The following is a 26,839-nucleotide window of genomic DNA, read 5'->3' on the forward strand; positions in this document are numbered from 1 at the left end:
CTCTGCGTGCGGAGAACCACAGTTCCCAGGATTCTTTGCAAACTGCCCTGTGTTTTTCGGATGGTATGTAAATTTAATAAATAATAATATGGTATGTAAATTTAATAAATAATGATGATGATGATGATTTACGTGTAGGATTGCACTGCAAATACAGTAAGCAACAAAAAAACCCCAAAAATCGTGCATTTGCAGGGGGGGAAGAAACCCAGCATTGGATATTAATTATATTAGGCGGCGCGGGACATTCGAAAGCGTCCCGAGCTTAATCCGTATCTATCCCCGGGCGTCCGCACTTCGGCGCGCCCGGACCCTTTAAGGCCGGGCTGGCTGCGGGAATGCGGAAGCAGGGAGCCGGGACGCCGTTGCCGTGGGAACCGGCTCGGGTGACGTCACAACCGACCGCCCCTCCGTCCCCGCCCTCGGTTCATTGGAGAGCGCCCGTCATGTGGCGCTTCCGAACGTTCGCTCCGAGGCGGAAGCCGGTCTGGAAGGGGGCTCACAGGGGGCCGGCGGGGGCAAGAGACGGAACCCCGTTGGGTAAGTAAAGGGCCAGACAAGGGGAGGCGGGGTTGCCTTTTGAGGTGTTGGCACGTCCCGCCGCGGTCTCCCCCCCCCTCAAAGTTGTAATGGTGGGGTCTGAGTCCGCTCTTCCTCGTTATGTGGGAGGGCGCTTCCATTAGGGAAGGGGGGGGCTAGTCCTATGTCTCCCGAAACGTCAGGTAGAGGTAGCAACCGTGGGGCTAAGCTGGGAGGCGGTGGGAACATTAGGCGGTAGACAGTTATTGTTGGGGGGGGGGCGGTTTTCAAATAACGTTGTCCCTTAAAGGCCAGCTCACTTTATGGTGGCGTTTGTGACAGTTCCATGGACCGTGTTGTGTGGTTGTTTAAGGCTGAGAGGGTGGCTGCAGCCCAAAGTCACTTAATGAGGGCGTGGGAGGATTTGAACCCAGGTCTCCCAGTCAGTCTGGCGCCCTTAACCTCTGCAGGTCAGGGGCATGGGGTGCCCCATCCCCCCTGGAGGCATATCTACACACACACATATAGGGGTTGCAAGGGGTGGCTTGTCAGAGGTAAATCGCATGCAAGAATCGCAGGTGGAGGTACGTAGTTTGGCTGGAGCAGGAATGCTTGCAGAAATTAACACTTTGACCTGTTACGACAGACCCCTTTGCAGTAAAAAACAATAGCAACATAAATAAGGAGCCGCGGTAGGAGATCAAACAGTCAGCTTGGTAATGTTGGGGTGTGTATGTGATGGAATCCAAGGGTAATAGAATAGACTAATATTCTCTCATGGCTAGGATAGCAGATCCTGTGAAAACCCCAACTGATGGACCTTTTCTCCAGGGATGGTCCTCAGGGGTGCCTCAAGTCTTCTGAAGGGTCTGTGGTGATTCATCAGTGCAGAGCTTGAGGCCCAACTGAAAATAGCAAGGGGGTGGTCCCAAACTATTTCTGAAAAAAATGCCCGGCAGGTTCTTGTGGCATTATAAAGATTAACACCTTCAATTTGGTTTAAGCTTTTGTGGACTGCAGTCCCAACTTAGTCGACATGAATAAAATGTTGTTCTGAGTTATGGGTATATGCAGGATTACATACCATGCATCTGATGAAGTTGATTGTAGACCGTGGAATATTATGTCATAATAAAAGACTTGTAAACTGCTTAGAAGTTGTTTTTTATAATTGGCAAATAAATTTTGTTAAGTAAATTTAAAATGTTAGTTTTTAAGGTGCCATAAGAATTTTTGTTTTGTTTTATTTTTGTTTTGTTTTTGCTGCAGCAGGCTAACGTAGCTACACCCTCTGGAAGTTAAATAAAAAAATTCCTTCAGTAGCACCTTAAAGACCAACTAAGTTTTTATTTTGGTATGAGCTTTCGTGTGCATGCACACTTCTTCAGATACCTTGGTATCTGAAGAAGTGTGCATGCACACGAAAGCTCATACCAAAATAAAAACTTAGTTGGTCTTTAAGGTGCTACTGAAGGAATTTTTTTATTTTACTTCGATCCAGACCAACACGGCTACCTACCTGTAACCTCTGGAAGTTGTTGCAATCAAGTCCTTTATGGGGCTCATGTTGCTGAAAGTATGATCCATGATATTTTGACAGGGTTTTTATTTATTACGTTATATCTTAAGGACCTGAAGGCATGGTTCTCTTACCATTTTATCATCACAACATCCTTGTGAGAGGGATTAGGCTGGGAGATAGTGGCTGACCAAGGTCACCCAGTGACCTTAGTGACTGAGTTGGGATTTGAACTCGGGTCTCCCCAATTCTAGCTACCATATCACATTGTCCCTCAGCGACATCTGCTAGAAATTAACTGTATGATCGACTGTGATGGTCCTTCAGAAGATGGGAGTGGGCTCTAGAGCTCAGTGGTTGTTGGGTCGTTTTGAATCCTTTTGTTTAATAAATTATGGCTTTTCTCTTTAGCATATTAAGCAGTGTGTGTGTACTAGATCTTCTGCTTCTAGAAGATCGTATGTCATTGATCAGTAGTGAAACCTTTGCAACCCTGCTGCCAAGATGTGGGGAGGCAATTTCTTAGCATACCTTCCAAGTGGGGTTTGTATGTGTGTATTCTGCTCTGTGCCCCATAATTGGGTGGCACCTGGGCTTCTGAGGAAGAATGTTGTGTCTGTTATGTTTGCCTGTGGAAATTCTCAGTGAGATTCTCATATAGCAGCTGCATATATCTGAAAATTCAATGAGATGGAGATGGAGGTGAATTAAAAATTTGATATTGGGGCTTTACGAAGAATTATGTAAGCTTTCAGGTTCCGATATAGATTTAAGCTGCTGGCCATCTGTGTGCGGCCGTCTGGATGATAAGCACTAGTTTCAGAATCCTACCCAAAGTAATTTCTGAACTCTTAGGCTGCCGTCCTAGACACTGTTACCTGGGAATAGGTCCTGTATAACCAATAGGGCTTACTTCTGGGTAGACATGTGTAGCATTGCACTGCAAATGTCACACATCTCTGCTCTTAAATACAAAATGTTTTTTCACTGTTCCCTTGCTGGATTGAATTTTGGATGACAGCTTCTTTCTCAAATTGTTGTAGAAGTTGTCAAGATTTGTTCCTTCTGTCGGTAAAGGCCCAAGAATGACTAGACTGTGCCACGTTCTCTTCTGTTACTGTACCTGGAGATTCCATCTTGTTCCCTCTCTTGGCTGTGTCTTCTAATTACTTTTTAATGAACCACCTTGCCACATCCCTGAGAGCCCCGATAAAATGGCAATTCTAACAAGGTTTCTTTTCTTTTTAAAGTTGCACACTGAGTGACTGGGTATATGTTCAGATCACGTCAAAGTTCACAATATTACATTCCTCTCAGCCAAGAGTTCTGGTGATTTCTTATTGACCTGGAGACCCCCCTGCCCCACAAACATTGTTGGCATCTGTCTGTCTTGAGAAACAATGGAGTGCGCCTCTGGGGGCAAAGTCAGGCCGTGTTGTTTCTGTTGCGTTAAACAGCCCCAAAGTGACCTCTCTGGGGCGCAAGCCTGGGCAGTGTGTATGGAGGTCCTGGGCTGCCCAGATGACAAGACCCCCCTCTCGACTTCACTGATGTGGTCCAAAGGAAAGCAGAGTAATATGTTTGGCTGCAGGAGTTGCCGGAAGGAGGCATACAAGGCACCAGCCAATCATCTTAAGGACTCCACTCCAGATTTGTGTTGATGTTTTTCATATGTTATTTTCAGATAACGGTGAGTGGATTGGAAGCTTGATCTTTAAAGGAAGATATACCTGCAAATTTGGTTTCTCAAACCAATGCCTGCCTTTAATTGCAAGGATTAGTTTCAAGGTTTAGTAATGTTTTTGCATATTTCCCTGGCACCCTACCCTGCAGGCCCTGAGCAACCTACAGCAGTTTCATAGAACTCGTTTTGTCACTTTTCTCATAGGACTTGTCTAGTCAGTGAATTAACTTGTAACATGTCATGCTGAGTTGGTACCACTGTTTTTACAGTACTTCTTCCTCGGTAGTGGCAGCACAATTGGTTTGCAGAACTTGTTGAGGCCTGCGAATGCATTGCCTAAGGCGCCACATTCCCAATCTACAAGCATTGCAGAACCGGGCACCCTTTTGTTCCTGGCAGAATCTCCGACCAGCCTTTTCTCTGTGCCAAGGTCATGCCAAGGGGCAGGGAGGAGGCTGGCAGCTCAGCTGGCGGCCACAAAGGGAGATTTGTGTCGCGCGCGCCTGGCACAGCTAGCGGCTGTGCCCCAGAGGTCACCCGATGATCTTAACTGATGTGGGCATTAGCTCTGGCAGAGCCGCGTGAGATGCTGTTTCTCACTGGTCTGTGTTTTTGCTAGAAACTGCGCGGCACTGGAGCACCTGGGGTGAGGAGGTGGGGAGGGGAGGGGTAGGCCAGGAAATGGGTGTGCCAATCCAAGAGCCACGTGGACATGGTGTGACACGGAGGCTTGGCTTTCACTGCAGGTCAGTCATTCCTTAAGCTATCCCCCCTTCTCTTCTCTCCCCCCCCCCCCTGCACAGCAGAGGTCAAAGGGCAAAGGTTTCACACCCTGCCAGGAGGAGGAAAGAAAAGGGAGACAGTTGACTTCCTCCCTCCCTCCCCTCCTCCCTGTGGAGTTCCAGCCACAAGGCTCTTCCCTGCCCTCTCTCCCAGTCCCCTGTTTTCCGCGTTTTTTGCATTTGACATGTGCCCCTTGCTCTCATCTGGTCCCCATGTGTTTCCTAGTTTACCCAGAAACATTTCTTCCCCCACAGATGCCAAAGTGGTGACTCAGCTGGGCAAGTCTCGAACTCCATGTCCTGGGAGGGAATGATGAAAGCCTGGGTATCTCCTGGCATCGCAGATCTTTCAGATCTTGCTCAAAACTAAGTTTTGCCTTCCGCATCTTGTCTTTTCAAACATCCCATCTTTGGAACTCCATGCTGCTGTAGAACGTGGATGGGGAGCCTGTGGCCCTCCAGATGTTGTGGGACTGCAACTCCCACCATCCTGACTGGGGACTGATGGGAGCTGGACTACGACCACATCTGAAGGGCCACTCGGCTCTCGTGCAGCTGGTGCCCTTAAGACAGAAGCTGTCGGCTTCCATTCTCTCCTAGGAAGAAAACTCAAGTTGATGATAAAAAAGGATTTGACCATTTGTTATTTAAAAGGATGCTGCATGTCTCTTAGGGTGAGGCCCACTGTAAACCTGAATATTGGGAGTGCGGGAAACTCGTAACACCTTTGCTGCTCCTGGATCCCCTGCATTAGCCACCAGGGGCTGGGAAGACAGCAGTGACAGGGCAGTCAGGAGGCTCTGGCTTGTGGGTTGCTAAATTCCTTGGGACCCAAGTACTTAAATGAGCCCCTTCCCCAGTATCAGCCATCTCGGACCGTATGATTGGCAGGTAGGGCATTGTTGGTAGTGGCACCACTGGAAGCTCACCTGTGACGGGGCCATTTTTGTGGTGGTTCCTCGTTCATGGAATGAGCTTCCTAGTGAGGTACGTCTGTCTCCATCATGATTAACTTTCTGGATGCATTTGAGAACATTCCTGTTTGGCATTTGGTATCCTGAGATCACTGGATAAAATAACGCTTTAAACTGATTTTAGAACGTTTTAGCTGTCTTAAAATGCTTTTTTAAAAAAAAATATGCGTATTTGTTTCTTCAGGAGGCTTCTTCAGGAGGAAGGGTGGGATATAAATTCAGCAATTAGTAATAAGCATGACGACATCAACAACATCTGGTGGCTTTGAAAGCGAGATCCAGGCCGGGAGAACCAGCTGCAGACTGGTGGTTGGAACATGAGAGAACGAAGATATAGATATAGATATAGATATAGATATAGATATAGATATAGATATAGATATAGATATAGATATAGATATAGATATAGATATAGATATAGATATAGATATAGATATAGATATGCCTCTTAGCTCACTTTCATAACTATGGAGTTATTGTCCATTTTGTTGCAAGCTGCCTCAAGATTTTGGCTGCTAAGAGAGGTATAAAAAGGTAAAGGGTAAAGGGACCCCTGACCAAGAGAGGTATATATACTCCAAATAAATAAATTGACTTCAGTGGTTGAGGTGTCCCTGCTGCACTGTATAGAAAGATACTTACTCCTCTCCAAGATCCAGAATGATGAAAACTGGTTCTGCCACTTTGCAGCAGAAGCTGATTATGCACAGTGCTGTTTGGCTAGTGTCCGTGAAGTTACAATTCCACACCTGGGAGGTTTCACCATCTATAATTTTTAAAAAGGCAACCTTGGAAGCGATGGCAGATGCTGACGTGAATAACTCTCAGCCTAGCTCCAGGAAAAGAGTAAATAAATTAAAAAGGCGTTGTGGAATGGGCAAGGTGAGATAATTCAGTTGGCATTCAGATTGCTGATAGGCCTATCCCTCTGACAGAGTGTCAAAAGAGTAGGGGCAGGATAGGGTCAGTTTGTGTGTGAGAGAGAAAAGTGCGTAAAAACCTTTTAGAGGAACTGCCTGCACTATGGACACCTTACCAGCGCATGTATTTTTGAAGTGCGGTGTGTGCTTATGCTGAATCTGGAATTGTTTTTTGTGGAATCAGAGTGGAGGAGGGAGCAGGCGTGAGGAAGGAATTGGGAAAGTGTGTTTGTGGGGAAGGCATAGCAAAGGTCAGAAACGGAGCGGAATGGCAAATTCCTGCTAATCGGAAGGGAGAGAAGCCTCCTCTTAGCTGTTCTTTCCAACCGAGGGCAGAAATGACAGGTACGCTGTAGTGAGGACCAATATTTTATTTGGTATTCGAATAAATAAAGACATTCCAGCCCCTGCATGAAAAGTTGGCACGGACCGCTTTAAGAATGGGGCATGGCACACATCAGCCTACTAGCTGAAGTCTGACCATTTCAAATTGTGCCCCACGTTGTCTGATTTAAATAGAAGTCGCAGGACCATTTCCTGGAGAGTCTATGATCCCTATTAGTTTTTCTGATCTGGCTCAAGGAGTGCAATGCCCCTTTCTTGCCCTTAGCGCTCTGCACAAAGGCTGTTGCTCTAAAGCAGCCCAAGTTTCAAGGAGCCCCTTGGGACCTATCTGTGCATGGGGAGAACGTGGCCCTCCTAGAAAGAGTTGGTCTAATTGGCACCGTTCTTGAAAACATGGTCACGGGAGCCCCATAAACAGCCCTGGCTCCCTGCCCTGTGTGAGGAAGAGCAGGGGTCTGTTCTGTTCTTCTGGTGCAAATAGCTTCATTCTTCTGTTACGGAATCAACCAACTCAGTTCCTACAGTATTAAATGCAAACGAATATAATAGGTCAGTGGTTGCTGAGGACCAGGGTTTTGGAATCTTTGTTGCCACACTATTTCACAGGGTCGGAAAGGACCCAGGGGGTCATCTAGTCCAACCCCCTGCAATGCAGGAATCTCAACTCCATGGCACATGGCCGTCCAACCTCTGCTTAAAAACCTCCAAGGAAGGAGAGTCCACAACCTCCCGAGAGAGTCCGTTCCAACTGTTGAACAGCTCTTACTCTCAGAAAGTTCTTCCTGATGTTTAGCTGGAATCTCCTTTCTTGCAACTTGAATCCATTGGTTTGGGTCCTGCCCTCCAGTGCAGAAATATATTGTGTGGTGTAAAGAGTACTGTATAGTCATAAGGACATGCCAGACTCTCCGCTTCCTTTTAGTGGGAGGGAAGTACTAGGTTTCTAGTCCTCATTGATTGCAGAGGAAGAAACAGGCAACAGCTGTGTACACAGTGCTGCTTACTCTGGCTCTGGCATTTGAAGCTGTAGTGTGCGTGGCATTAGCCCCAATCCATATCTATCCTGTAGTTTCTTGGGAAATGACGCTGTTTGTTATGTTTCCCCTCAAACCAGTTTCCACCCAGTTCAGAAATATATGCCATGTTTTTGCAGTTAAGCTGATGATGACATGCTCAGATGACAGCTTCAGGAATAGGAGTTGGAGGCATGGGCGTAACTAGGAATTATGATAGGGGGAGCAGGACTTTTGTTAGGGGGGAGCAGAACAGAGCTATCTGTGACGTGATTGGTCAGTTTAAGTACAGTATTTTTATTTATTTACTTGATTTGGGGTGGCAGCTGTTCCCCCCCCCCCCCGTTGCCGCCGCCTATGCCCACAGTTGGAGGGGTTCTTGCAACCACAGGAAAAACCCATCAGGCAATGCACTTTGGGTGAAAATATCTCCCCCTGCTCTCCAGCTTGTACAACAACAAGCAAGTGTGACTTTAAAAGGGGGGTGGGGTGGGGGAGCAGCCGTATTTTAAACCTCCAAAATATACATGGGTAATTCTAGCTGGAGGGACAGGCATTCGAGGACTGAGACCTCCATTCCCCACAATCCCTAATTTTCTGCCTTGTGCACCTCGTTGTCCTCTTGTCTCCCCACTCCCACCTGTTGCTCTCCCCCCAGTTTTCCTGGCCCAGCTTCCCTTGCAAAGCATCTTTCCCACTGGGGTCCTTTGCACTCTCAGAAAACAGTACCTAACATCAACAACAGCAGCAGCAGCAGCAGCACCTTCCACCCTCCCCGCAGCTTTGCTGTGGGCACCAAATATATCCAGTGAAGAAAGCAATTCATGCACACCAACCACTCTGTACCTAATTTATTCCAGCCCTGGGTTTGCGGAGAGGGAACTGGCAGCGGAACCGGAATGTTGGAATTTTGATCCAGCGCCTGAGCATTCCAGAACGCTGAGGGGGAAACAGAGAGATGAGCTGAGACGGCAGCTTGGCAGCTTGACCCTCCTTCCCCTTCCCAGTCAATTCCAAACTCTCCCTCCCTTGTCCCCTCCTCTGAGGCGGAGCCAGCCTGTTGACTTCCCCGGCCCTCTTTTAAGCCGGCTGGCTGGGCAGGCAGCCAGTGGCCGAAAGGCAACTCCAGGCGGCATCAGGGAGCCCCGGTCTTTAGTGGGCAGCGGTGGGTGAGTACCCTCGACACAAGCCCCTCTTCCTGTGCTCGAGCATCTCCAAGAACCGGCTGGGGTGTCAGCCGTCTCCTGTCCCCTGGTAGCCTGAAACCAGGCTCTGCCTCCTCAGCGAGCCGAGACCTCTGCTGCTGCCGGTGGCCTCCCCGGCAGGGCTGATGTATGGATTTTTGAGGATGCAAAGAGCTTTGGATGTCTTTGAAGTGCATTGCGTCAGTGCTGGAGGCTGCTCCTAACTATTTGGAAGGCCTGTTGATAGAATGGTGGTTATTTATTAAATGTGGGTGTGCTGTGCCCGTGGGGAGTGCTTTGGGCACCTGTCGGCGAGGGTCGGGGGCTTGCCAGTCACAGAATTAGAGTTTTGGAAGGGACGCACACACCCCAGGTCACCTGGTCCAACTCCCTGCAATACACAGCCATCTCTGGGCAGGCTCAAGCCACCAGCAGTCAGAGGCATATCCCATCGCTCCTCTTGAAAGGGAGCAGATTTTTGGCTGTACCTCACCAGGGTCAACAGCTTAAGTTGTGCACTCACCTTAACCCCTACCTGCTCTTAGAAGTGAGCTGCATCCAATGGTGGAAGGGGAGATAAAAAAGGGAACTCAGGGACCCCAGTGAGATGTGGGCAAAATCTGCCTGCTCCATCCATTAGGAGTAGGCTTGATTCTCTTTTTGGGATTTTTTAAAGTTTTATTTCCGAATTTCAAAAGTTTACAAATTGATACATGCTTCCAAGTAGACCTCCATTTCACATACAACTTCACCCCACCGTAGTTCCCCCGTATTTTCTAAATTTGCTGCGTATTATAAATGTGCTCCCAACTGCTGCTGCTCTTCATTCAAATCCTGCCTGCATTTTTACATGTTTCTATGAAGTGGGCTTGATTCTCACTTGCACAGCTTCATCAGGAGAGTCCCTGTCAGGCGTTATTCCTGGGTGACAGAACCGTTGAGAGTGGGGTGGAGCCCACTGGAAAGGGGCTCTTCCGTACATTGATATTGTCTTAGTAAGTGATGCCCGCTCTGCTCACAGGGCTTCCAGCCTGCGCGGAGGAGACATGGAGGCCGAGGAATCAGGGAATGTGGAGTACGTAGCTGAGGCAGTGACGGGGGAGTGTAAGTAAGGGGCAGGACGTCCGGCGAAGGCGCGCTCTTCTCTTGGCAAGAGGCTCCTTGCATTCAGTCGCAGCAGCATAACTTCTCCACCCAGCTCCCTTCATACCCGCCTCTCTCCGGGGAGGGACCCCCTCACGGCTCTCCTTTCCTCTTCCAGGCCCCCCGGTCACTGACACCATGGATCCTCGGCCCCTGTTCCAGACCCTGCATGCGCTGGCGGAAGACAACGTCAACTTCTTCCAGGAGAGCTCCAGCGAGACCAGCCGGCGCTTTGTGACTGCCTTCACCACCATCCGGGAGCACGCCCGGTGCCTGGAGCCAGTGCTGAACCACTTCTCCACCATCTACCACATCTTCGACCTGGACGAGCACACGCCGGCCAACGGCTACCGGAGCCTGGCGCAGACGGTGCGATGCTGCCTGGCCCACATCGTCCACAAGAGCCGGTACGTGGCTACCAACCGGCGCAGCATCTTCTTCCGCACCAGCCACAACTGTGCCGAGCTGGAGGCCTACTGCACCGCCTTGACGCAGCTGCGAGCCCTCGTCTACCTGGCCCAGCGCCTCCTCACCCAGAACCGGCCCGGACACCTCTTCAACCACGAGGACCGAGGGCTCTCCGAGCAGTTCCTGCAGGAGTACATCACCATGCACAAGGGCTGCTTCTACGGGCGCTGCATGGGCTTCCAGGTGAGGCGGAGGGGAGACGCTCAGCCTGCATGGAGGTGCTAGACTTTGGGGAGGTGGCCATTGACCCATTGAAGGCATCAGCGAACCCCCACGTTCCTACCTGTCATCATTTTTCTTTGGCCTCCTGCTCTAAAAGGAGGTCGGTCTTTCCCCCGTGATGTCCTTGCATCCCCTTAGTGGGACATCTATCTGCAGTCAAGACGGTTGGTCCATCAATAATAAAAATTATGATTACAATTAATTACTTATATTCCGCCCATCTGAATGGGTTGTCTCGGCCACTCTGGGCGGCTTCCAAAATAATATAAAAAACACAGCCAAACATCAGGCGTTAAAAACTTCCCCGTACAGTGCTGCCTTCAGATGTCTTCTCAAAGTTGTTTATCTATTTGACTGGAGGACATTCCACAGGGAGGGTGCCACTACTGAGAAGGCCCTCTATCTGGTTCCCTGTAACTCCATTTCTCACAGTGAGGGAACCACCAGAAGGCCCTCACAGCTAGCACAGTATCGCCTCACTGACTGGCAGCAGCTCTCTGGGGTTTCAGAGGAGGGCAGGGGGACATTCTCAACCCCACCTAGAGGTGTCAGAGATTTATCCTGGGACCTTTTGCATGTAAGCCCTCCGCCTCCTTCCCCTCAGCCCAAACCCTGTGAAGTTGCCAACCCCATCTACAGCTTAGCAGCTGTGTTTGCTTGCATTCATCCCTTGTTGGCCTGGCCTGGCTTCTCCCTCTGTTGTTCCTCCACCACTGGCTGCATTCAGCTGTATTTTCCTGAGGGCAGGGACTCCCCCCCCCCGGGTGTTTGCTCTGTGTTTTTTGCTATTTTTACGTAGCAGCCGTCTCATACTGCAGTAGTAATAATTGCCAGGAGAGCCCGCTTCATCCCAGGAGAAGCTGGTGCCCTTTCCTCACGAGACCTCTGAACTCCTCCCAAGAAGTTCACCTTGTTCTCGCCAGTCCCCATCAGCTCCCTTGTCTGATTTTCCCAACATAGAGCCCTCCGTGTTTGTCCCGAAGGAGCCTCTATGGCGAGAGCTGCCTGCCACATACGGAAAGCCAGCTTTGGCCTTCCCCTTTCCTCCTCTCTTATTTTCCACGCAGGCGATGGCCTTGGCTGCATGGCCCTGAGCCATGTGTCATGCAAGACCCTCTGATTCTCTCCCTCCTCCACCCCAACACACTTGCCAGTCATTGTCCAGTCTCACAGGAGACGAAGTTTCCCAACTGAGTTTGGATCTCCATTGCAGAGCTTCCCTGACTCTCTGACTTCACCCAGAGGGTTCATGCAGCCAGGGACCCTGGCAGGACTTTGCAAGGGGGATCCAACAGCTCCTCCTCCTCTTCTTCTTCTTCTTCTTCTTCTTCTTCTTCTTCTTCTTCTTCTTCTTCTTCTTCTTCTTCTTCTTCTTCTTCCGCATCCTTTTTTCACATGTTTGGCTCAGGCTATGAGAACCAGGCCCGGCCAGGCCTCTGCCTGCGAGCAACCAGTTCCCCGAACGGCATATCCTGTTCCGCATCTCCCACGGTTTGGTCCTCCAGCTATAGATTTCTCAGCTTGCCCCTCTCGAGCTTGGATCCAGCAGCCGTGTTTGGGAAGCATGGTGTGGCTGTGGATGTGCTGGACTGGGTTCAGTAATGAACTGGATTAGGGTCAACAAACCGAAGCTCAATCCAGACACGGCTGTTATTGGGTGGTTCGCTAGACTGGATGGATGGGAGGTTGCCTGCTCCTGATGGGATTACCCTCCCTCTCCACTGATGTTGCTTGAGGCTCAGGTGGCCTTTGGTGCTGCAGTGTTCCTTCCATCAGCTTTGGCTGGTGGCCCAGCTCTGCACCAGTCTGGACGGGGACAACCGCCTATGCTCTGCTAACCTCTAGGATAGTTCAATGCATTCTACGTGGGGCTGCCTCTGAAAACGGTTCAGAAGCTTCAAATGGTGCAGAATTCAGCAGGCAGGCTGCTTACTGGGGCAAGACGGTTTATGCATATTGCACCAATCCTGGCCCGAATGCATTGGCTGCCAATGAGTTCCCAGGCCCAATTCAAAGTGCTGATTATAACCTATAAAGCCTTGAAGAGCTCAGGAACCCTGTGCCTCAAGGGACTGCCTCTCTTCATATGAACCTACCTGGATCCTGTGATCATCATCTGAGGCCCTTCTTTGAGGTCCAGAGGGTGGCAACTTGAGAACAGGGCCTTTTCTGTGGTGGCTCCCTGTTTGTGGAATGCTCTTCCCAGGGAGGCTCGCCTGGCACCATCATCATATAGCTTTAGGCGCCCGTCAAAAACATTCCTCTACAACCATATAATAAGCCTTTTGCTTATTAAACTATCTAATAAGTTTAATAAGGGGGTGTTTTTAGGGTATTGCCGCCGCCCCCCGCTCCATTTTGGGTTGCCCTGGGCAAGAAAAAGCAACAAACAAATGTGATTATTCAATGCATTAAGAGTTTCTGCCCAGCCTTAATGTTTACCTTTTCCTTCCCAGTACGCTCCCTCGATCCGGCCTTTCCTGCAGACCATCGCCATCGGCCTCGTCTCCTTTGGGGAAAATTACAAGCGCCATGTGTCCGGCATTGGTGAGTGGCGGTGGAGGGGAATGGCAGGCATATCTTGGCACATCAGCAACATGGGAACTATGTTCCTCTCTCCAATGTGTCCCCCTGAACACCATAACGCTTGTTTTTCCCTCCCTGTAATGCATAGCTGCCTCCTTTTCCCAGGACGCATTACTGGCCAGTGGATCAAAATGCTGTTATTCTCATGTCATTTGTATTATTTTGACCATGTCATGTTGGACTAGGACCTGGGAGGGACCGGGGTTCACATCCCGCCTAGGCCATGGATGAAGTTCACTGGGTGACCTTGAGCCAGTCACTTCCTCTCAGCCTAACCTGCCTCAAAAGGTTGTTGTTGGGATTAAATGAGGGTGGGGCAGGGAGAGATCCATGTATACTGCCTGGAGCACCTTGAAGACAAGAGTGGGCTAAAAACAAATAAGTACCGTATTTTTCCGTGTATAAGACTAGATTTTTTTCCCTTAAAAATAATGTCAAAAATTAGGGGGGCATCTTATACACGGATAAATCTCCCCCCATTTTCTTAAATCTGGGTCCCCTAAAATAGGGGTCGTCTTATAGACGGAAAAATAGGGTAGTTACAGTGGACGCTCAGGTTATGCTACGCTCAGGTAACGTAAACTTCAAGTTGCGAAAGCGGCAAACCCGGAAGTGTTTTGCCGCGCACACATGCGCAGAAGCAGTCTCTCCGGTTGCGAAAACTTTGGGATACGCCCAAAGTATAGGCCAAACATCTCCCAAGGGCAGAAAAGGTTGTCTCAAGTCAGGAAGGACTCCAATCCCTGTAGAAGTAGTGGAACAAGTGCATTTTTGCAGCGCATAAGCGCCACAGGCACATCCCAGCTATGCGTAAGAAGTGCAGTGTCTCTGGAAAATGTGTCAGCGCTTGACCTCGCTCTCTGCTACTAGCAGTGAGCTTCATGGTACCGCATATTTTTATTTTTCTCTCTCCTGCACTAGACGCACAGAGGGGTATAATAATGTGGGCAGCCCCTTTCTCGAAATTCAAAGCAGAGGTTATCCCCTGAGCCGTCACCCAACCCCTTTGATCTCTCTCCCTCTCTCTCTTCTTCCTCTTCCTCTCTCTCGTTCCCCCCCCCCCCCCCCGCATGCGCAGGCGTGGCTGCCAGCTCTCTCTTCACCAGCGGGAAGTTTGCTATTGACCCCGAGCTCCGTGGGATAGAGTTTGAGCGCATCACTCAGAACCTGGACGTGCACTTTTGGAAGAGCTTCTGGAACCTCACCGAGATGGAGCTGCTGGCTGTGAGTCCTGCCTCAGACAACAGGAGGCCGGACCTACTGGGGAGGAGAAGGGACCTTGGATGGGAGAGAGAGACCCTGCCTGGGTCAGAGGGGGAGGCTTGGAGGAGGCATGATCAGATGGCAGGGAGCGTGAGGCGAGGCAAAGAGGTTGTGGGAACTGTGAAAGATGGACAGAGGGACAGGTTTAGCAGGGGGGGGGCACCTATAGCAACAAAATGGGCTGTCTAAATTGTATTTATACCTGAAGGAGCATCTCCACCCCCATCGTTCAGCCCCGGACACTGAGGTCCAACTCTGAGGGCCTTCTGGTGGTTCCCTCACTGAGACAGGGAACCAGGCAGAGGGCCTTCTCAGTAGTGGTGTCTGCCCTGTGGAACGCCCTCCCACCAGATGTCAAGGAAATAAACAACTATCTGACTTTTAGAAGACATCTGAAGGCAGCCCTGTTTAGGGAAGTTTTTAATGTTTGATGTTTTGTCGTGTTTTTAATACTCTGTTGGAAGCCGCCCAGAGTGGCTGGGGAAACCCATCCAGATAGACGGGTTATGAATAAATTATTATTATTATTATTATTATTTATTATTATTGATGCAGCACTGTTCCTGCGTGCCTGGTCCCTTGTGGCCAACTCTGCCCTGGATATTCCCCTGGGGAATTGCTCTTTGGATATTCTCTCCTAGAGCACTCACACAGCTTCTGCCCTCTCCGCAGTCCCTCGCCAGCATGGCTTCCTCGCAAGTCCGGTTATCCCGGGCACTGCTGGTGCCGCCGCACTCCTTTGACCTGCCTTTGGTTGCTGACCCCCAGCTGACAGTCACCATCACCCCCCCAGTTGCCCACACCGGACCAGGAGCCGTACAGATGAGACTCATCTCCCACGAGCTGCGGGAGGGACAGGTAAGCAGCTGGGAACAGCCATGGATTGACTTGAGCTAGGGTGGGTGCGCAGGGTCAGACCTCGTAGCTTTGAGGCATGTGGAATCCTGGGCTTTATTTAGCCTCTGGATGTGGCCCCTCAGACCTCTCTCCCTGGCCCTTGGGGCTCTCCCTAGACCACACCCTTCACCAGCCCTGCCCCGCCACCTCAAGGGCTTTTGCCTTGCTGGAATTTGTCCTTCAACAGCACTGGTGCCTCTTGCATGCCTGGTTGGAAAGCGGTGTGGTGGAGCGGGTTGGGGGTCTGTCATTTTGCATGGCTGGAATGTATCGTCACATCCATTGTGCAAACAATCACACCCGCCGCTTTTGCATCCACCGCTAGCCTGTGCCCCGAGAAGATTGCCTGCAAGGGAACTTGTTCCGCAGGCTGAAAAAGCTTCTCCAGGCGTATGGTCTGTAATTGGATGCCATCCCACATGTCCGTTTCCCTGACTGCAGGAAACCCGGAGTCAAGGACAAGGGAGCTGGTCTGTCCTTCTCTCTGACGTACAGCTTTTTAACCACTCTGCTGCCGTTTAGAACATAGGAAACTGCTGGATCAGGCCAGCAGCCCATCCTGTCAGCATCCTGTTCTCACAGTGGCCAACCAGATGCCTGTAGGAAACCCACAACCAGGACCCAAACACAAGAGCGCTCCCCTTTCTTGTGGTTTCCAGCAAATGATGTTTTGTCATTGTCTTTGTTGTTGGCGGTGTGTTTAATTGTATGGCTTTCATTGTTAGCTGCTTGAGGTTTTTGGAAGCAGAAAAAGCAGCATATACAGTGGTACCTTGGTTCTGAAATTTAATCTGTTCCGGGAGTCCGTTCGACTCCTGAAATGGTTCGAAAACCAAGGCACGGCTTCTGATTGGCTGCAGGAGCTTCCTGCACTCAAGCGGAAGCCACACTGGAGGTATTGGCTTCTGAAAAACGTTTGCAAACCGGAACATTCAATTCCGGGTTTGCAGCATTCAGGAGCCAAGCCGTTCAACTACCAAGGTACCACTGTACACATTTAAAATAAGTGTGTCGTTTTCAGTGCCCCTGTTCCGAGGTTACCCTGAACCTCAGGCTTCTGTCCTTCCTCTTCCCTCCTTCCCACTCTTCCCCCCCCCCCCCAAATGCCTGTTACCTCCAGGGTTTGATCCTGGCTTGCAGGACAAGAGCAAACCAGGGTTTGCCGCAGATGACTAGGAGAACTGCGGTTTGCCTCAAATCAGGAACCTGCTGCGCATGAAGGAGGGGGGAGAGGGCAAGTTCCATGTTCCGCAATGGTTGAGGGTTTCCCAAATGCAAAATTCTTTTTTTATTTAAGCAGAGTCTGGAGCAACAGATTCCAGGAATGCATCACAACAATCTTGTTTGTCAAAGAGAGCCCTTTGAGATTCTGATGGCCTCGGGGACTGGCACCACTGGGCGGCAGCAGGTGGATGCCAGCTGGGCGCCTCTTGCCCCTCGGGGCCTGGCACTGCACCCTCGACCATTTGCTTTCCCCGTTTCTAGGACAGCGAGGAGCTCTGCAACCTCATGCGCCCCGAAGGCCCCCTCGCCCTGGAGCTGCGCTGGAGGACCAAGCCGCTGCCTCGCTCGCCTTACCTGGTGGTGCACTTCCACGGCGGTGGCTTCGTGGCCCAGACCTCCAAGTCGCACGAGCCCTACCTGAAATCCTGGGCTCAGGAACTGGGCGCCCCCATCCTCTCCATCGACTACTCGCTGGCACCGGAGGCTCCCTTTCCTCGGGCCTTGGAAGAGTGTTTCTATGCCTACTGCTGGGCCATCAAGAACTGCCACCTGTTGGGTGAGAACAGGAGAGCTGGGGAGGAAGGAGGTGGGGTCCAGAACTGGGCTTTGGCCACAGTGGCCTGAGAGAAAGCAGCTGCTAAGATCCTCCTCGGAAGATCACATGAAGCTGCGCTATGCTGGCTCTGCCCGTCTGTCTGCCTAGATCAGTGTGTCCCTATGCCAGGCATGGGGAGCTTGTTGAACCACAGCTCCCATCTTCAGGGTTGCCATACATCCGGGAAAACCAGGACATGTCCTCTTTTGCCGGGCCAACATGCCCATTCGGGCGGATTTTTAAATTTTAAAGGAAGTGTTCGGGTTTTTCGGGCTCAAGCGACTTGGACTGTCCTCTTTTTTGCTCTTTGAGATATGGCAACCCTAGCATCTTAGAATCATAGAATGGTAGAGTTGGAAGGGACCACATCGGTCATCTAGTCCCTGCAATGCAGGAATCTTTCCCCGCTACTTGGGACTCGCACCCACAACCCTGAGATTAACTGCCTCACGCTCTGCCAACTGAGCTTTCCCAGGAATGACCCTGACCATTGGCCATACTGGCTGGGAACAAAGGAGCCTCTGGGGCAGGGGCCCAGGTTCCTCCCCATCCTTGCCCTGTGCCCAAATCTCAGGTGGAGCTTGGTTTCCCAGGCGTCCTTCCAGAGATGGTAGAGGGACGTTTCGCATGTCGCTGGAGACCTCCAGATCTGAACGGCAACTCCCACTAGCGGCACCCCAGCAAGCATGACTCCAGCAAGCAACATCTGGGTGGGGGGGGGTCATATTCAGTGTAAGGTCTACTCTGTGTAAATGCCTTGTTTGCATAGAGCTAAAAATAATAATAATGAAAGCCGCCTACCAGTTTTTGCCCCGCTTCCGGTGCACAACGAGTTTCTAGCGCCAGCCACCCAGCCAGGCTTCTCTTGGGGCTCACAGCCAGGGCTTCCCATGTTGCTTTATTATTTCATGAAATTTATGCTGTAAAAGTAAAAATTAAATCTCAAAGCTGTTTGCAGAAAGAAGGAAACAATCAAATTACTGTTGCGAGCAGTCGAAAGCTGCTAATTAAAGCATTTTTGAAAAATAATAATAATTAAAATCACGATCAACTAGAAAAAGAATAAAACACATATCAACAGTCTACATCAGTGGTTCCCAATTAGCTAAGTACTGTAACCTATTTTTTCAAATAGGTTTTGATACCTTTACGGTAGTTTATTGTTATGTCCCATAGAACCCCTGGGTTCCCAATCTTACATGGGCCTAAAGAAAATGGTTTTTAGAAGGTGCTGAAAAGAATACAGTGAAGATGCCTGCCTGGTGTCAATAGACAGGGAGTTCTGAAGTGCGGGCACTGCCACCGCCTGCTGTGTCTGGCATTTGGAGAGGGTTCTGCTGCTGGGTTTTGAAAAAGAACCCTCTGCCCCACTTGCCCAGAGTGGTTCTGACCTCTTCTCCCTCTCTCCCTCTCCCCCCTGGCCGCTTGGCAGGTTCCACAGCCCAGACGGTGTGCCTTGCGGGAGACAGCGCCGGTGGAAACCTGTGCATCACGGTCTCCATGCGGGCGGCCGCCTTTGGGATCAAGATGCCGGACGGGATCATGGCGGCATACCCGGCCACCCTCATGCAGGTCTCGGCTTCGCCCTCCCGCCTCCTCACCTTGCTTGACCCGCTCCTGCCTCTGAGCGTGCTGTGCAAATGCCTCAGTGCCTATGCTGGTAAGGGCAGGGGATGCTCGGGGGGCAAGAGGGGTACCGCTACAGGCCGCACAGGTGGGCAAAGGGAAGCGGTGGCTGAAGGTCGTAGGGTTGGTTAAGCTCAGCTGTGTGGTTGGTTGGTCTGTCTCAGGAGACCACGGAGGAGTGCGCCTTTGGGGGTGAAGTCAACCATTGGAGAGTTATAGCACCTGCTGTGGCTGTAGAGACCGATAAGCGAGAGACATGTTTTGTTGCAACTGGGGCAGAAGAAGCTGTCCAGTTGTGTGGCTGCATGTTTATTCTCCTCCCAGCGGTCATTTCTGCTCTGGTCACTACTGTGGATGCACGACCTGACTGTTTGTCTCCAGGCGCGTCTGCAAGGGATTCCCACATGGCGGAGTTGACGTTGCCAGCCTTCCTGTCTCATTTGCAGACATCTTTGAAATCAGGGTAGATTTGATTTAAATCAAATCGATTTAAATCATGATTTAAATCACTAGTCAGTAAGCCTTGATTTAAATCATCTTCTTTTTTTACAGAAAGACTCATTCTTGCTGGTATAATCTTAATATTTACTACCAGATGAAGGTTTCATTTTTGGAATAATGAATTTTCAGAGTAGTTTTTACAGTTATATCAAACATTACTGATTTGGTAATACTATTAGAAATATATTGACTGATAATTATGAAATTGTGAGGTTTAATAAGTTAACTGTTTATATTTGGACAACTTTTCTGCTATACTTTATTGGAAGGATAAAAATAATCATTTCCTTAATAACTATTCAAACAATTTATTTAACTAAAACAATAACATTATAGCATATGTTTGTCAACTGATGTGGTTAAACAATTTTTATAAAAACAAACCTTAGACTGAGTTTTAGCACACATGAAAAACTTAAAACAAATCCTTATTTCCTGATTAATAGCCTTTGGACTATAATGTAACTTAAATAGAAAACTATCTTTAGAAAGATTTTTCCCTCCAAATTTTAAAAATCCATTTTTTAAAAAAAAAATCTGATTTAATTTTTTTAAAAAATCGATTTTATTTTAAAATCATTGGTTTTTATCCACCCTGTTTGAAATGCAGAGTTGAAGGCGTCTGGCTGCTCTGCTTCAGGCGCACTTCAGGAGCCCAAGAAGTGTATAAGAAGCTTTGCAAATTTGTGTTTCTTTACTCTTGTCGTGGAGCTGATAACCAAGAGTCTCTTAAATTTAAGAATTAAACTCTTTCTCTGGATTCAACCCCCGGTGTCATTATTGGCTGTCTCTGTCCCTGCCTGGGCGCAACTTAAAGGGCCCTTAGTAGCTAATAAGGCTACAGGAACACGTCTCGGCCTGACTGTCTGGGTTTCTTTCCCCCCTTTCCATTCCAAGGGATGGAGCCAGAACAGTGTGAGTCTCCCGCCCTGGAGAAACTGAGCCCCGTGAACATGGTGCGCCGAGATACCACCATGCTCTTGCGAGACTTGCGCCTGGGAGCCTCCTCCTTGTTCGGTTCCTTGCTGGAGAACACGGGCAAGATCAACGGGGCTGACGCACCGACAGGTAAGAAGCAGCCCTCCCCCATTGCTCCTCGGCCTTGCCATCTTTTCTTGCTCCTCATTCCCCGCCGTCCTCTGACCCACCTTGTCTCTGCAGGGCGCTGCCCCTTCTCCTGGGGCCTGCAGGGCTCCTGCCGGTGCCCCCTGGCCCAGCTGCTGGCGATGCTGTCCCTGGCGCGGCTCTTCTGATCGCAGGGCCTGACTCTTACTAACCTGGCAGCTGGTAGGAGCCGCCTCCTGCCCCTAACAGCATGCAGCACTGCTTGAGGCGAGAAGAAGGGGGCGGGGCTACATCAACGCCCTTGCTGGCAGCCCCAGGGGAGGGTCCTATGGCTGGCACAGGGGTGGCATGTGCATCGGTCTCGTCTGAACAGGGTATAGAGCTGGCTGGCTTGGGGTATTGTTGTTGTTGTTGTTGCTGCTGCTGGCTCGGCATGGCATTTTTGGGAAAGAGCTAGATAAGGCTTTGGAGACAGGGAACCTTTTGCACTGCTCTATTCTCATTCTGCAATGTTGATTCTGGCATTGCAGAAATCTCAGCTTTTCTCTCTGCATTTTGCTCTTTTAATGGTTCCATGAATCGCTAGGTTGAGAGGGGAAGGAAAAAGAGTTTGTTCACTCAGGCTGGATCTACACTGCTCTGTAAAAACGCTTTTAAAAAAGTAATATAGCTCTCAATGCAAATTTCCATTGATGACAGGTCGCTGCTCTACAGTGCCCTCTGGTGTCACGTTTTTATAACACAATTTTAAACGTTTAGACTGAGCAGTATAGAGTAGTCCCCAGATTTCTGGTTTTGACCTGAGCCAAATTGGACCATTGTTTCTCTCTCTCCTCTCCATCCTCCCAGCTGCCGCCTCACTTGCTGCACTATTGAAGGCTAGAACCTTGTTTCCTTTCTTTCTGCCGTTCTTTTGGCCGTCCCTTTAGGCAAGAACCAAGATTCTCAGAATTCTGCAGGGGTTGCTGTTTCCTTTGTTTCTAGGCCACATTCCTTATGGCAGCTGCTGCTTGGGAAGTCTTACCTGAGCAAACTGACAAGAGTCATGGCCTGTTAACACTGGGCCAGCATCACATGCAGCACAACCCCTGTGCAAAACAGCCTGGCATTGCTTGGTAGCTGCTCACGGCAATGGGCCTCAAGGAGGCTGCCTTCCTTCCCGTCATTGGCTGACTCTTTTCCATGGTGCACACTGCTGGGGAAGGGAGCAGGAAGGGGAGAAGGGGGATTATGTTTGCATCCTCCCAAAGAAGAGGAAGAGCCTGTGCTTCTTTGTGCAGAAGGTCCCAGCTTCAACTCTTGGGATCCCCGGGTAAAAAGATCTTTGCTAACAGACCTGGGAAAGACACTTGCCCTGAGACTCTGCAGAGTGACAGCTGGGGAACTGGGCTGGGTTGATGGATTGTCTGTTTTGGCCAAATTCAGCTTTCCATGTTCCATGCAAAGGTGTCTCTGCTTAGGCAAGGAGAGAGGGCTGTTGCTCTCAGGTTAGGCTTGCAGGCTTCCCATGGGCACCTGGCCAGTCCCTGTAAAAACAGGGTGCTGGACCAGATTAGCTCTTCTACCCACAAAGCAAGCTGTGCCCTTATTTTGTACAGGGGTGCCCACTTTTGTGCTTTATTCTGGATTTTTTGAGGTGGTAGATGATGATTTGAATTTGTATATTAGCCTTTCATGCGAAGACCTCAGGGCGGTTCACAGCATGAAATACAGAATAAAACCACAAAGCAGATAATAAATGTTACAATTTATTATAACAATAATGGTTTTTATAACTGCTGGGTGCCGGCCAGAGTGGCTGGGGCAACCCAGTCAGATGGGCAGCATATTATTATGTAATATGTGCAATGAATATTATGCGAGATATGCAGTGAAGGCTCCAGGCGAGCCTCCCTGAGAAGAGCATTTCACAAACGGGGAGCCACCGCAGAAAAGGCCACCCTCTGGACCTCTCATGGACACAAAGAAGGGCCTCAGATGATGATCGCAAAGTCTGGGCCGGTTTATATGGGGAGAGGCGGTCCTTGAGGTATTGCGGTTTGTTTATAAAACTGCAAAGAACCATGTGATAACAAGGAGGAGGCAGTAGGGGGGGGGTCCTAGCCAGGGAATGTATGGGGAGATGTGTGGCATGAACAGTGTGCTCCCTGCGACAAGAGGACATTCTGCCCCCTTTGTAAACTGGAGCATTTTACCGCAGTCCCCAGGGGTGCTTCCTAGATCAGGTGTCACCTTCTCTTCTCGGTATCGGGTTTTGCAGCAAGAAACAGGAAACGAAAGCAGCAATGGGCTATGACCACAGAGGGGAAGGGAGCAGGTTTATCCTCATTCACCCTATTATTATTAGTAGTAGTAGTAGTATTTGAATTTCTATACCGCCCTATACCTGGAGGTCTCAGGGAGGTTCACAGAACAAAATCAAAATATAAAACCACAAAATATATAATCAAAATAAAAACAACAACCCAATAGCCACCTCTCCCCAAACCTGGAAGCTGCAACTGTGTGGGCACAGAGGGGGATGGAAGAGTTATGGAGTGAACATTGGCTCTAGGGAAACAGTGAACGCTGGGATTTGTGCCGAGAGGGGCAACGACGGGTCTCACTGTGGTCGAAACTGGGGAGGGAGCACTGTGGAGGCACTCATTAACCAGTCACTCCCCACCCGGCATGCAGAGCCTGTGAGGAAGAGCATCTCCGAGGTGGGCCTCAAATCCAAGTCGCTCGCCAGCAGCAAAGAATCCCGCAAGAGCCAGACCTACCAGAACCTTTCCTGTGCCTCGGATGCCTCTCCGGCGCCAAGCCCTGCCCCAAGCCCCACCCCGGACCCAGACCCGAACCCTCCAGCGGCCAGCTTCTTCATGAGCGACGGCGAGCACGAGGCGGCGACCCCCAGCTACGACGGCACCCTGACCTTCCCCGACGGCTTCCAGCCTCTGCGCTCTGAACAGCCGGCCACCTCCATGCCCCTGGAGCTGTCACCCATCGTCAAGAACCCATTCATGTCACCGCTGCTGGCACCGGATGCGATGCTGAAGGGACTGCCGCCCATCCACATCGTGGTGAGTGAGGCTGCGGGGTAACGGCGCCCTTCTTGGCCCCCTGGCCAGCGGCTGGGCTGATTTGGGGCTCACGGATTCGGGAGGTCAGCAAGTTTCAGGAGCAGGTGCTAGGGTCAAGTCAGCAATAACTCACAAGGTGTCAGTGAAGTTCAGACTTTATTCAAAGAAACAAAACAGCTCAGGCCTAGTGATCCCAGTAATTCTCCCTAGTAGGTCTTGTCCCAATGAGGTAGTTACTAAGACTTTGCACCGCTCTCTAAGTCTCCTCCTCCCCCAGGTCCTTCCCTTGCGATCTGGAGGGATTGGGGAGCTGGTCGCAGCAGGAGCGAGGGACTCCTTGGATTCTTCAGCAGCCAGTTTCATCTCTGCCTCCTGGCCCCCTTCCTCTCCTGCCTCTGATTCTGGACTGCTCTCTGCCACAGCCTCTCCCTGCTCACTAAACCCTGTTACCTCTCCAGCTTCGGACACCTCCTTCTCCCAGTCTTCTCCTTCTTCCCCCTCTGACCACTCATTGTCATCCCACCACCAATCCCTGGGCTCTGAATCTTCTTACCCTGGGGGTACCCTTGGGGGTTCCCCAGGTGATGCCTCTCACCAGTCTTCTGCATCCAGCCAGTCCATGACAACAGGATACAAAAGTTAGCAAGCCGACCTCCCTTGGGCTTCACAGAACTGCGCAGTTGGCTGGCAGGGTGTGGGGGGAACAGGTGTTAAGGAAGCCTTTGCCAGGGACTCCCATCGGCCCCAGTCCAGGCTAGGGGCTGATGGGAGTTGGAGTCCAGAACACCTAAAAGTCACCAAGTTGACAAAGGCTCTCTTAAGGGAACAGGCTGAGGTGCTAGGGAGTTCTCTGGGGTGGGGTGGGGTGGGTAGAGAAGCAAGGGAGCGGCTAGGTTGGGCATTTCAGCATCTCTTCTTCAGAAAACAGCCTAGTGGATGCCTCAGGGAGAGAGTCGTCCCTTGGCATGATGGGAATGTCCTCCCATTCATCAGATGGCCAGGCAAACCCTCTCTCTCATCCTGACTTTTTGACTTTCCTTTGCCCCACCCTCCTCTGGACCTCCACATCTCCCGCCGCCCCCACCCCACCCCACCCACATGGCAATTGGGCAGGGTTGTCTCAGGTTCTTCACCCCCTGGTTTACAGGTGGCGGCCCAGAGCCGTGCATTCACTCTGCCTCCCTTCCCTGCCTCTCCCTAGGCTTGCGCCCTCGACCCCATGCTGGACGACTCGGTGATGTTTGCCCGGCGGCTTCGAGCGCTGGGGCAGCCGGTGACACTGCGGGTGGTGCAGGACCTCCCCCACGGCTTCCTCAGCCTCTCCCAGCTGTGCCGCGAAACACGCCAGGCCTCTGCCGTATGCACAGAGCTCATCCGGGACGTCCTGGTCCCCCCGGATCCAGCCACACAGCAGCCCGCGGCCACTGCCTCCCATCGGAAGCACCGGAAGCTGGAGAGGACCTCCCAGAGCACCGGGGCTGCCACCAGCCAAGCCACCAACCACACCCCCACCCAGGAAAACAGCACGGCGGCTACCGAACAGGAGGGGCCAAGCAGCGCAGCAGTAGGGAGCAGTGCAACACCTGAGGCCCAGGCCAGAGCAGCCCAGGAGCACCAGGAGGGCAGCAGGTCCCCCGAAGGCCAGCAAAGTGGGGCCACAGACAGGTCCACGCCCGCCTCGGGTCCCGGCCCCTCCGACGGGACGGTGGGCAGGGGGGTGGGGGCCTGAGCCCTCCTGCATCACTGGAACCGCTCTGTTTAAGAAGGTGTAGCGTGGCTTCGTTTTGCAGTGGAAATCCCTCTTGGTGCTTTTTTCTCTTTGCCCAGTCCTGCCATTGATGAGTTGCGGGAGGCAAATATCCTGTTGCTACCAAAACCTGGGGGCCGGTTGCCCCGTATTCTCCGTTTTTATACATGTTGGAGTGTTTTTAAAAGGGCAGAACCCTGCTGTCGATGGGTCCTGGCAGTCCTGGAGTTTGTGCACCTCCTTCTTGCACACGGCCCCTTCCACAATCCTGCTCCTTTCTTCGCACACCAGCAGCCCCCCCCCCCAAACATGCCTTCCTATGCACATAACACCCCACTGCCGCCCGAGCACCTCCAAGGACGATCCATGTTGGGGGTGCGACTTGGCACAGATGAGCACAAGCATTGACCTCCCTTCTCCTTCTCGGGAGGAAACAGAGGAGCAGGGCAGCTTTCCAGTTCTTGCAGGCCTGCCCAGCCCCCTCCTCTCCCTTGCACAATAAGCATAAAATCAGCCACTGCCCGGTCCCATCCCTCGATGGGGCGTCCCAGCTGCCACTTCTCAGTATTCACTTTTGTTCTTGGAGGACACATTCCATCACACTGTGACCTTCCTGTCCTCCAAACTCAACACACTCCCCCCCCCTTCGCCTTTCACTGTTGTTGCTGCTGCTATGAACCAAACGGGGGCACGGGTGCTTCTACCCTCCTGGAAAAGGGCTGTGGTGTTCCCTCCCCACGTGCAAGGGATGCGGCGGGGGGCAGGGGAACTATTTTTGTAAATAAAAGCTGGTTCGATTTTGAACAACTCGTCCTCTGTCCTTTGGATCCAGGATTTTGTGTGTGTGTGTGTGTGTGTGTGTGTGTGCGTCCCTTCAAGCAGTTGCGGTAAGGCTGAGAGAGGCACCCTGCGGGCGGAGTAAACCTTCCACCCCACCCGCTGTGCACGGCCACAGCAATATTGTGCAAATCAAGGCAGCAGGAGCACAGGTAGTGTATACAAAGAGTGGGGGACCTTTGCCTCTCTTTCCGTCACTGAACTACAACTCCCATCGGCCCCAGTGAGTTGGCCCCTATGGTCAGGGGTACTGGGAGTTGTAGTTCAGCAGCAGCTGGGGGGGAGGGCAAAAGTTCTGTGCACCTGGGATTCCTGCATTGTGAGGGTGGGTTGAGCTAGATGACCTTGGGGGGCACCTCCCAACGCTACGTTTCTACAAAAAGCAACTAGCCCATAACATTTTGTTTAGAAGCAGAGGAAGCAGCCTTATACTCTGAGCGTTAGCACATCTAGCCCAGTGTCATCTCCACTAACGAGCAGCAGCTCTGCAAGGTTTCAGGCAGGGGATGTTTTTCCTGGAGATTTTGGGGATCTTCTGCTTGCAAAGTGGATTATCTGCCGCTGAGCTACAACCCTTCCCCTTGGGTCTGGGCATATCTGTGTGGCCTGAAAGATGGAGAGGAGGAGGAGGATTTATACAGTTTCCATGCCTAGTTGCTTGAA

General features: G+C 51.0%; 1 protein-coding gene across 4 annotated transcripts; it reads left to right on the forward strand.

Moving 5' to 3' along the window:
- The first annotated feature begins 436 nt into the window (after positions 1-436).
- Positions 437-26,146, forward strand: LIPE (lipase E, hormone sensitive type). 4 transcript variants are annotated; one of them, XM_035120251.2, is made up of 11 exons: positions 5,913-8,925; positions 9,962-10,044; positions 10,202-10,734; positions 13,230-13,320; positions 14,438-14,583; positions 15,295-15,480; positions 17,005-17,299; positions 18,771-18,998; positions 20,363-20,533; positions 23,207-23,592; positions 24,794-26,146. In XM_035120251.2, exons 2-11 carry the CDS (start codon positions 9,987-9,989, stop codon positions 25,319-25,321), a joined length of 2,622 nt encoding a protein of 873 aa, XP_034976142.2. In that variant the 5' UTR covers positions 5,913-8,925; positions 9,962-9,986; the 3' UTR covers positions 25,322-26,146. The 4 variants fall into 4 exon arrangements, with proteins under 4 accessions (XP_034976140.2, XP_034976142.2, XP_034976143.2 ...); XM_035120249.2 differs by lacking the exons at positions 5,913-8,925; positions 9,962-10,044 and adding an exon at positions 437-540; XM_035120252.2 differs by lacking the exon at positions 9,962-10,044.
- The last annotated feature ends 693 nt before the right edge of the window (positions 26,147-26,839 follow it).

This window comes from Zootoca vivipara, chromosome 6 (assembly GCF_963506605.1).
Source record: "Zootoca vivipara chromosome 6, rZooViv1.1, whole genome shotgun sequence".
NCBI lineage: Eukaryota > Metazoa > Chordata > Lepidosauria > Squamata > Lacertidae > Zootoca > Zootoca vivipara.